The sequence below is a fragment of the Entelurus aequoreus genome, linkage group LG10 (genome assembly GCF_033978785.1).
Source record: "Entelurus aequoreus isolate RoL-2023_Sb linkage group LG10, RoL_Eaeq_v1.1, whole genome shotgun sequence".
Taxonomy (NCBI): domain Eukaryota; kingdom Metazoa; phylum Chordata; class Actinopteri; order Syngnathiformes; family Syngnathidae; genus Entelurus; species Entelurus aequoreus.
In genome coordinates, this window is record NC_084740.1 from 51,909,650 (window position 1) to 51,921,966 (window position 12,317).

General features: G+C 40.1%; 1 protein-coding gene across 2 annotated transcripts in view; it reads left to right on the plus strand.

The window, feature by feature from the left end:
* The first annotated feature begins 5,869 nt into the window (after positions 1-5,869).
* The window catches only part of LOC133658771 (NT-3 growth factor receptor-like), a 97,768-nt gene continuing 91,320 nt past the window's right edge, over positions 5,870-12,317 (plus strand). Inside the window, exons 1-2 of one of the 2 annotated variants that reach the window (XM_062061152.1) lie at positions 5,870-5,932; positions 6,032-6,196. In XM_062061152.1, coding sequence (XP_061917136.1) covers positions 6,090-6,196 — 107 coding nt within the window. In that variant the 5' untranslated portion in view covers positions 5,870-5,932; positions 6,032-6,089. Of the gene's footprint in view, positions 6,197-12,317 lie in introns of both variants that reach the window. The other variant, XM_062061150.1, reaches the window with a different exon arrangement.

Sequence of the window (12,317 nt, forward strand, 5' to 3'; positions counted from 1 at the left end):
GTTTGCCATAAAAAACAAAGTTTTATTTGACAAAAAAGGGCAGAAAACAAAGAAACAAAAAAAAAACAACCTAAAAAAAACAAACATTTTGAAATGAGGAATAGATGTGAAGTTGATGTAGACTCCAGAGATTTAAGCGTTAAATATAAAATGTATGTATGCCCTGGCACACCATTATCATTATTTCATGACCCAAGCAAAACACTTTTTTTACACTTTTATACTGAAATAAATACACCTACAACTTATTCAATAAAAACATAGAAAAAACTACCAGCAGCGGTAAAGTTTAGATCCATGAAGGAAAGAAGAATGTGAATGAATGTTTATAACTGAATACATTTACATATGTATACACATTTGTTTTCTTTTGTATTATCTTTTTTAATGAATTAAGTAACATTTATGACAACCTTTTTCCAAAACACAATATAGAATGTGAGATATAACAGGATAATGCATACATTTATCATTTGTTTTCAAAACGCTTACAAAAAAGTGGGACCCCAAAAATTTACTGTGGGACCCCTTGATGGGGTCCCTGGGACCCCATTTTGAAAATTCCTAGCGCCAACACTGCTGTCAACAGAGGAGAAAAAATGCTTTATTTAAAAAAATATATTATTTATAAAGCAAGTTGGAGTATCATTGGCAAATTTTCCCCTAGTCCCGGCCTTGGCACGCATATATGTGTCCTCTTTTTGCCATTTCACAATATGCTCAGCCTACGTTAACCGTGTTACAAAAAAGATCAATTAGACTGATACATAATGTTGGATATAGAGAACATACAAACACTTTATTTATTGAGTCAAAAATATTAAAGTTCGATGATTTGGTAAAATTGCAAACAGCTAAAATGATGTTGAATTAAATGATGGAATGGATGAAGTAAAGAAGTTAAACATTGTACTGATATGATCCACTTTAAGAGGTTGTTCAAATGAATAGTGCTTACAAAGTACAAAGAAGGAGAATTATGAGAAATACTTTCAACCTTATTGAAAATAAGATATTCTTCATCTCAGTATATTAATAATGACTGAATTAATTAATTACATATTAAAAAACTGTTGTATATACTAATTCGCAGATATTTTATTATAAAAAGTTCAGTAAATGATGTATATATTTGTCGGATCACGTTTTGTTTAGTTATGTTCTGTTAGTTTTGGACTTCCTTCGTTGTTTTGTGCACTTCGGGGGTTTGTTTTAGTCACCATGGTTACTTATGATTTTCACCTGCCTTGCACGCGCACCTGTTGCTCATCAGAGACTCTATTTAAGCCTGCCTTTCTGATCACTCGTCGTGGCTTCTTTGTTTGCTCCACGCAACAAGTTACGTTGGCATTCTGGTTTTGGAGCTCACGATTCCTGTGCTAAAGTTACCTTAGCTTCTAGTATTCCCGTGCTAAGTAAGTTTTTGCTTTAGCTTCTCGTGCGAACGGCACGCTTTCCTTTTGTTTCGTTCCTGTCTGTTGTAATGAGTATGATTTATGAGAAATAAATCATCTCCTACCTGCACGCTTTGGTCCGGAGCCATCAGTTTTGTGTCCCGGGAGAAGGAACGCTGCACCCCACCGTGACAAATTTCTTGTGATGTCCTACAGGGCATTTCTTGTCGGGACGGGATTCGTTCCCAGGGATTTAAATAAAGAACCAACTCTTTTTCTTTACTATAGTGGTCTCGATAACGGGTACCGGTTCTCAAAAAGGGATTCGAGTCCAAGGACTCGGTTCTTTTCTTATCGAACAACCGGGAAAACCGGGTTCGAGCATCATCCCTAGTGGTGTAGCGTGCAAGGACGGGGAGTAGAAGAAGTGTCAAAAGATGGCGCTAACTGTTTTAATGACATTCACACTTTACTTCAATCAATAACGGAGCAGCATCTTTTCATCCGGAAACAACAACAAGCTCGGAAATGTGTCCCGTGAAAAATCGTCCTAATAACTAAAGTTCCTTGGGTGAATAATGTCAACTCACTACACCAGTAGTTTTTAGTGCTTTCATAACGAGTTGACTGACAGATATAGGTAAGAACTTTACACTACTTTATATTAGAAATGACAACAGTGGAGGATGAATGTCACACAACAAGAAGATAGAGAAAAAGAAGAAGCTTATCCACTAAGGTGTCTTCACAGACTACAATGGTGGACGCGCGCACATTTTCAGGACTTATGCAGATCCCAAATACACATCAGCAGGTACCAGAAGGTAAGAAAAGTTGGTTTTGCATAATATTGCGAAACAAAACGCCAGATAATATGTCTGCTAATAGGTGCCATTTTGCGGTCCTTATACACACACCATACTAATACTCGTATGTTGAAGAGTACGTCTGACTACTGTAGCCGTAACGCGCCGACAATCCATTAGCGCCGTGTGTAATGTTCTATATGCTCAATGGAACATTTCAAGTTTTGGTGTTTACTGCGTCATATTGCAGTCTACACCTATTTGTTATGTGTGACTGCCAACTACTGGCTACACTTATTATTGCACCATGTCCCAAATAAAACAGCTTCGAGGTTGGTAAGCACAACCAGAATTATGCCGTACTTTAGGCGCACCAGGTTATAAGGCACACTGTCGATTTTTGAGAAAATGAAAGGATTTTGTTTACACCAGCAGCGAGAGCGATTCGGACTGAGAAAGCGACGATTACCCCATTAATTTGAGCGAGGATGAAAGATTTGTGGATGAGGAACGTGAGAGTGAAGGACTAGAGTGCAGTGCAGGACGTATCTTTTTTTGCTCTGACCATAACTTAGGTACAAGGGCTCATTGGATTCCGCACTTTCTCCTTTTTCTATTGTGGATCACGGATTTGTATTTTAAACCACCTTGGATACTATATCCTCTTGAAAATGAGAGTCGAGGACGCGAAATGGACATTCACAGTGACTTTTATCTCCACGACAATACATCGGCGAAGCTCTTTAGCTACGGAGCTAACGTGATAGCATTGGGCTTGAATGCAGATAGAAACAAAAGAAATAAACCCCTGACTGGAAGGATAGACAGAAGATCAACAATACTATTAAACCATGGACCTGTAACTACACGGTTAATGCTTTCCAGCCTGGCGAAGCTTAACAATGCTGTTGCTAACGACGCCATCGAAGCTAACTTTGCAACAGGATTTCACAGAGCTATGCTAAAAACATTAGCTCTCCACCTACGCCAGCCCTCATCTGCTCATCAACACCCGTGCTCACCTGCGTTCCAGCGATCGACGGAGCGACGAAGGACTTCATCCAATCATAGATGCGGTCGGCGGCCCGGAGACGGAGGAAGTCAAGGTGAGGTCGGCGGCTAGCGTCGGATAGCACGTCTGCAATCCATCTCAAAGTCCTCCTGGTTGTGTTGCTGCAGCCAGCCGCTAATACACCGATCCCACCTACAGCTTTCTTCTTTGCAGTCTTCATTGTTCATTAAACAAATTGCAAAAGATTCACCAACACAGATGTCCAGAATACTGTGGAATTTTGCGATGAAAACCGAGCATCACAACAAAATTAGGCATAATAATGTGTTAATTCCACCACTGTATATATCGGTATCGCTTGATATCGGAATCGGTAATTAAGAGTTGGACAATATCGGAATATCGGATATCGGCAAAAAAGCCATTATCGGACATCTCTAGTATATTTTTTTATAACATGTTCTGGTTGATAGTACTCATGTAAATAATCAGCACCCATGGCAACCAAGAAAACACAACTACAGGAGTCTTTAACTAAACAAAACATGATCCGGGTGACGGATCATGACAACGCAATTACAAAATGTTTAGCAGGCTGAATGATATGCAGATATATGAATACCATCAACTTGTATATCAGAAGCATTTATACATGTAGAAATATCACAGATTACATAACCAAACATATTTGACAAACCACGATTGTAACAATCCACATGTTGTGTTATTAATGCGTGAAACTGGTATCTAAACACGGAAGTGCAGCTCCTCTCCTCTGAATGCAAGTGCTCCTACAGCAGAAATGTAAATTCTGTCGGGAATACTCCCAACACACGACAGGTCATTTTTATTGTCATTAAAAGCGTGTTTATGTTCATTTTGTGTTGTGCTGTTTAAAAAAAAAAGCATAATGTTTAATAAATATGTTAATTAAAGGCCTACTGAAAGCCACTACTACCGACCACGCAGTCTGATAGTTTATATATCAATGATGAAATATTAACATTGCAACACATGCCAATACGGCCGGGTTAACTTATAAAGTGCAATTTTAAATTTCCCGCTAAACTTCCGGTTGAAAACGTCTATGTATGATGACGTATGCGCGTGACGTCAATGATTGAAACGGAAGTATTCGGACACATTGAATCCAATACAAACAGCTCTGTTTTCATCTCAAAATTCCACAGTATTCTGGACATCTGTGTTGGTGAATCTTTTGCAATTTGTTTAATGAACAATGGAGACTGCAAAGAAGAAAGTTGCAGGTGGGATCGGTGTATTAGCGGCTGGCTGCAGCAACACAACCAGTAGGACTTTGACTTGGATAGCAGACGCGCTATCCGATGCTAGCCGCCGACCGCATCTATGATCGGGTGAAGTCCTTCGTTGCTCCGTCGATCGCTGGAACGCAGGTGAGCACGGGTGTTGATGAGCAGATGAGGGCTGGCTGGCGTAGGTGGATAGCTAAAGGTTTTAGCATAGCTCTGTGAGGTCCCGTTGCTAAGTTAGCTTCAATGGCGTCGTTAGCAACAGCATTGTTAAGCTTCGCCAGGCTGGAAAGCATTAACCGTGTAGTTACATGTCCATGGTTTAATAGTATTGTTGATTTTCTGTCTATCCTTCCAGTCAGGGGTTTATTTCTTTTGTTTCTATCTGCAGTTAAGCCCGATGCTATCACGTTAGCTCCGTAGCTAAAGTGCTTCGCCGATGTATTGTCGTGGAGATAAAAGTCACTGTGAATGTCCATTTCGCGTTCTCGACTCTCATTTTCAAGAGGATATAGTATCTGAGGTGGTTTAAAATACAAATTTGTGATCCACAATAGAAAAAGGAGAGTGTGGAATCCAATGAGACAGCTTGTACCTAAGTTACGGTCAGAGCGAAAAAAGATGCGTCCTGCACTGCACTCTAGTCCTTCACTATCACGTTGCTCATCCACAAATCTTTCATCCTGGCTCAAATTAATGGGGTAATCATTGCTTTCTCGGTCCGAATCGCTCTCGCTGCTGGTGTAAACAATGGGGAAATGTGAGGAGCCTTTCAACCTGTGACGTCACGCTACTTCCGGTACAGGCAAGGCTTTTTTTTATCAGCGACCAAAAGTTGCGAACTTTATCGTCGATGTTCTCTACTAAATCCTTTCAGCAAAAATATGGCAATATCGCGAAATGATCAAGTATGACACATAGAATGGATCTGCTATCCCCGTTTAAATAAAAAAATGTCATTTCAGTAGGCCTTTAAAGCCAACTAACTGTCCAGTCATAGTTTTAAAAACTTGAAAAAGATCTAACTTCCACTTATCACTGATTTTGAGTTAACTATGAACAAAATGATGTAATTCTTAGATCAGGCCTACATTGCATATATATATATAGTATGTGTTGTCTGTGATTCTGACTTACAATGTCATTTAGGAAATAGAGTGGGATGCATTTCAGCCCAGCAATTGTTAATAAATATTGATCAATAGTAAATTGTGATAAAGATCTGACTACATGCCCCTGATACAGCATTTTTTTAAATTGAGTTTTCATTTTCCTCTGAGAGAGAGAGGGAGAGAGGGAGAGAGAGAGAGAGGGAGGGAGAGGGAGAGAGAGAGAGAGCCTGATAAGTAAGGACACTGGTCAGACTCTTATTCAATCAAGCGGGCGTGGATGTACACTGACAAGTCACTGAAGTTTTGTTTTCATCAAAGAGGACGAATCTTTAAACATGTGTGGATTTGGAGATTTCTTATCATTCCATGTCTGTCTCTTACAAAACATTTGGAGGCTTTTCTTTGTGCTGAGCGTCTTATTTCCCCACAACCACAGCTCATTATTGGAATGTTCACCCACCTGCGTCTGCTCACCCAACGACATCTACTGCAATATGGCAGAAAACGCCGGCGTTTCCACCCTCTGGTCCTTCCGGGGCACTGAGAGCTTTGAGAACGACACTGAGAGCCTACAAAAGCTATTCCAGAACATCACTTCCATGTAAGTCACATGTGATTTTCATCCTATTTCTCACTAATTGTTCATTCCTTTGGGTGTGACATAAACAACATTTGGCCTTTGGTGTAAGTTATTTAAAGGGCTCATTTTTTATATTCAAAGGGGACTTATTGTGCAGGACAAACTTGTTGTACTTTTGTGTATTTGGGATCCGCATAAATCCCGAAAACTGTAAATCAAACCATGGCGAGATATTTATAAAACAATCTTATATGTAGACAAAAATCATAGTATGACCCATTTAAAAGACTTACGTGCGGTTTACATGTGTTTTTGGTCAAAATGTTGCATTAATGATGTTTTACAGACCATCTTCAAGCCACTTTCTGACGGTCTCTTCAGGGTGCGCCGTTTGGTGGGCAGTTAGTTTATGTGCCTCCACTACGACTGCGTCTTTTACCCATCATCCATGTTGTAGTTTTTAGCATTTCCATATGGTGTCTAATGACAGATATACTGTATTTTTCGGACTATTAGGCACACTTAAAATCCTTTCATTTTCTCAAAACTCGACAGTGGACCTTATAACCTAATGTACGGAATTACAAACCCCGTTTCCATATGAGTTGGGAAATTGTGTTAGATATAAACGGAATACAATGATTTGCAAATCATTTTCAACCCATATTCAGTTGAATGCACTACAAAGACAACATATTTGATGTTCAAACTCATAAACTTTATTTTTTTTTTTGCAAATAATAATTAACTTAGAATTTCATGGCTGAAACATGTGCCAAAGTAGTTGGGAAAGGGCATGTTCACCACTGTGTTACATGGCCTTTCCTTTTAACAACACTCAGTAAACATTTGGGAACTGAGGAGACACATTTTTGAAGCTTCTCAGGTGGAATTCTTTCCCATTCTTGCGTGATGTGCAGCTTAAGTTGTTCAACAGTCCGGGGGTCTCCCTTGTGCTATTTCAGGCTTCATAATGCGCCACACATTTTCAATGAGAGACAGGTCTGGACTACAGGCAGGCCAGTCTAGTACCCGCACTCTTTTACTATGAAGCCACGTTGATGTAACACGTGGCTTGGCATTGTCTTGCTGAAATAAGCAGGGGCGTCCATGATAACGTTGCTTGGATGGCAACATATCTTGCTCCAAAACCTGTATGTACCTTTCAGCATTAATGGCACCTTCACAGATGTGTAAGTTACCCATGTCTTGGGCACTAATACACCCCCATACCATCACACATGCTGGCTTTTACACTTTGCGCCTATAACAATCCGGATGGTTCTTTTCCTCTTTGGTCCGGAGGACATGACATCCACAGTTTCCAAAATCAATTTGAAATGTGGACTCATCAGACCACAGAACACTTTTCCACTTTGTATCAGTCCATCTTAGATGAGCTCAGGCCCAGTGAAGCGACGGCGTTTCTGGGTGTTGTTGATAAACGGTTTTCGCTTTGCATAGGAGAGTTTTAACTTGCACTTACAGATGTAGCGACCAACTGTAGTTACTGACAGTGGGTTTCTGAAGTGTTCCTGAGCCCATGTGGTGATATCCTTTACACACTGATGTTGCTTGTTGATGCAGTACAGCCTGAGGGATCGAAGGTCACGGGCTTAGCTGCTTACGTGCAGTGATTTCTCCAGATTCTCTGAACCTTTTGATGATATTACGGAGCGTAGATGGTGAAATCTCTAAATTCCTTGCAATAGCTGGTTGAGAAAGGTTTTTCTTAAACTGTTCAACAATTTGCTCATGCATTTGTTGACAAAGTGGTGACCCTCGCCCCATCCTTGTTTGTGAATGACTGAGCATTTCATGGAATCTACTTTTATACCCAATCATGGCACCCACCTGTTCCCAATTAGCCTGCACACCTGTGGGATGTTCCAAATAAGTGTTTGATGAGCATTCCTCAACTTTATCAGTATTTATTGCCACCTTTCCCAACTTCTTTGTCACGTGTTGCTGGCATCAAATTCTAAAGTTAATGATTTTTATTTGCTTTTTAGCCTTTATTTAACCAGGTAAAAATCCCATTGAGATCAAAGATCTCTTTTCCAAGGGAGACCTGGCCAAGAGGGCAGCAGCAAGGTTACATTAAAAACAGTAAACAACACATAAAACATCAAATGTACAACATTAAAACTTGCTGACATGACACATGTGCATACAGACAAGGTAGACTGCAGTCCTTTCACAGAAGCTTTAAACTCATTCAACGTAACAAGGGTTTGAAGTTGAATATTCCATTGCAGGTTATTCCAAGCCTTCGCTGCTGAAAACCTAAATGCTTTCTTGCCCAGTTCAGTTCTTACTTTGGGGACGACAAATTGCAGAACATTCATTGAACGAAGATTGTGACTCCCTTGTTTCTTTGTTAAAAGACAAGACAGATAGGATGGAGTGATACCCAGAATGGTTTTGTAGATGAAAACATACCAATGATTGAGGCCTCGAGCACATAAAGATAGACTTGATATTTGTCGGATATCTGCAATAAATACAAAAATAAGAATGTGCGCTAGCATATTAGCTAGTGTTATGGGTCCCAAGTGATATTTATATTGTGGACGCAGGCGGGCCGGATCCGGCTTGCGGGCCATAGTTTGGGAACCACTGCTTTAAACAATATGCTACTAAACTCAGGGCATTCAATTGATCTCAATTGGACTGTTTAGTTTGTCTTACCCAAGTAGGCCTCATCAGTTTGTGCTCATAGACTTAGATTGGTCAGTTTTAGTCTAACGGTTGGTGCCAAACCCCAAATATTTATACTGTAAAACCAGGAGGGTGTGCATGGGCAAGGATGGTTATTTCCTATCGAAGTGAGAAAAACAACTGTTTTGATGCAAATGAGCAATTTTAACTATCAAAGTCAACGACAGTCATCAAAGTGTAATATCCCCTGGTTAGCATTGAGGTATGGTGTGGCAGAACGATCATTGTGGATCGACTACTACCAGTCCAAAATAGTCGGAATCACCCATGTAAGCATTCCATTCAGTTGTGAATAAATGGCACAAATGGCATACTGGTCACCCTCTCTGACCAGAAACTTTCTAACTCCTGTGATTTGTTGGAGGCTAAATTGCAGAGTCTCTTAGGAAGGGTTGAAAGGACAGTGTTGTATGTGGGACACAGGAGGTGCCGCAGACAGGGTATGAGGGGTCGTTTGGGACATTAGTCAGAATTACCCCTTACATACACTACTGAAATGCTCTCACATAAAAAACTGAAAAAATATTCTCTCACACAAACTACTGAAATCCTCTCACACACACTACTGAAATGTTTTTCTCTCATACACACTACTGAAATCCTCTCACACACTACTCAGATGTTTTTCTCTCTCACAAACACTGCTGAAATCCTTTCATACACACAACTGAAAAATCAATCAATCAATGTTTATTTATATAGCCCTAAATCACAAGTGTCTCAAAGGGCTGTACAAGCCACAACGACATCCTCGGTACAGAGCCCACATACGGGCAAGGAAAAACTCACCCCAGTGGGACGTCGGTGAATGACTATGAGAAACCTTGGAGAGGACCGCATATGTGTGAAAAACATTCACACATACTCCTGAAATGTTTTTTTCTCTCATACACACATACTACTGAGTTTGTTTTCAGTAGTGTGTGTGAAAGGATGTCAATAGTGTGTGTAAAAAGATTTCAGTAGTGTGATGAGAGGAAAAAAATTAAATAGTGTGCATGAAAGGTTTTCAGTAGTGTGTATGAAAGAAAAAAAAATCAGTAGTGTATATGAAAGGTTTTCAGGAGTGTGTATGAAAGGATTTTAGTAGTGTGTGTGTGTGTGTCTGAAAGGTTTTCAGTAGTGTGAATGAAAGGGGTTCAGTAGTGTGTGTGAAGGAATTTCAGTAGTGTGACTGAGAGAATTTCAGTCATGTGAGAGAGGATTTCAGTTGTGTATGTAAGAGGTAATTCTGAATATCGTCCCTAACGGCCCCTCATAGTTTGCCGTGACATCTCAAACAAAGGACTTTTCACAAAAAGTTATCAAGTCGACATTTCACTCTGTCACAAAGCTCATCAAACTTGTTATAAAAATATTCTGTTTCATGACAGTAAACATTTTTGTGATTTTCACAGTTAACCAAACTGCAAAGGAGGAACATGTTAATACGGGAATGATGCACAAAAGCTGTCCTTTTCTTCTTCCGACATCCGTCTGGCGAGAAAACGGAAGTGCCCCTCAATCATAGTAGTCCGACACTATAGATTCGCCCTCCTGTTTCCCAGTATTATCATCTTGTCTCACAACAAAGTTTTGAATGTACCACACAAGCACATAATATCACATACAGTACTGTGTAGTAACGCTGAAATATGCAGCATCATTTCCTAATTGACTATTGTTAATGGCTCATTAACACTCACCTTTCTCACAAACGCAGACAGACTGTAAAGGACAATAAACCCCAATTGTTGCAAAACATTCAACAGGTGTGGATTGCTGCCAGGTTCTGCGGTGGTTGGGGCCATGACGAATAGCACGTTGTAGCTAGATATGCTAAAAGTATATAGCTGCTGCTAGCTGATTCGTTGAGAAGTGAGGGAAAGGTTGGCGTATGCAAACATCCATAAAGTAGCTAGCTAGCGAGCATCACCATTAAAGGCCTACTGAAATGAGATTTTCTCATTTAAACGGGGATAGCAGATCCATTCTATGTGTCATACTTGATCATTTCGCGATATTGCCATATTTTTGCTGAAAGGATTTAGTAGAGAACATCGACGATAAAGTTCTCAACTTTTGGTCGCTGATAAAAAAAAGCCTTGCCTGTACCGGAAGTAGCGTGACGTCACAGGTTGTGGAGCGCCTCACATCTGCACATTGTTTACAATCATTCCCACCAACAGCGAGAGCGATTCGGACCGAGAAAGCGACAATTACCCCATTAATTTGAGCGAGGATGAAAGATTTGTGGATGAGGAAAGTGAGCATGAAGGATTAGAGTGCAGTGCAGGACGCCAGGATGTATCTTTTTTTCGCTCTGACCGTAACTTAGGTACAAGCTGGCTCATTGGATTCCACACTTTCTCCTTTTTCTATTGTGGATCACGGATTTGTATTTTAAACCACCTCGGATACTACGGTATATCATACTTGCCAACCCTCCCGTTTTTAGCGGGTGAATCCCGATATTCAGCGCCTCTCCCGACAACCTCCCGGCAGAGATTTTCTCCCGACAAACTCCCGGTATTTAGCCGGAGCTGGAGGCCAGGTCCCCTCCAGCTCAATGCGGACCTGAGACTGAGTGGGGGACAGCCTGTTCTCACGTCCGCTTTCCACAAAATAAACAGCTTGCCTGCCCAAAGACGTCATAACATCTAGGGCTTTTATAGAGTGCACAACTGCGCACACAACAAGGAGACGAAGCAGAAGAACGAGGAAATTACAGACATGGCGGCCGAAATGATATACTCATCATGAACGGAGAAGTTAAACAGGACAATACTGCCATCTAATGGATAGCCACTGAATTTTTCTATGTAAATAAAATAAAAATAAAAATGTATATATATAGCTAGAATTCACTGAAAGTCGAGTATTTCATATATATATATATATATATATATATATATATATATATATATATATATATATATATACATATATATATATATATATATATATATATATATATATATATATATATATATATATATATATATATATATATATATATATATATATATATATATATATATATGAAATACTCGAGTTGGTGAATTCTAGCTGTAAATAACCACGCCCTCCGCCCCCCCACCTCCCGATATTGGAGGTCTCAAGGTTGGCAAGTATGCGGTATATCCTCTTGAAAATGAGAGTCGAGAACGCGAAATGGACATTCACAGTGACTTTTATCTCCACGACAATACATCGGCGAAACACTTTAGCTACGGAGCTAACGTGATAGCATTGTGCTTAACTGCGGATAGAAACAGAAGAAACATGCCCCTGACTGGAAGGATAGACAGAAGATTAACAATACTACTATTACTTCAACTATCAGGAGACACTGAACTAAACCCAGGACCTGTAACCACACGGTTAATGCTGTGCCGTCTGGCGAAGCCTAGCAATGCTGTTGCTAACGACGCCATTGAAG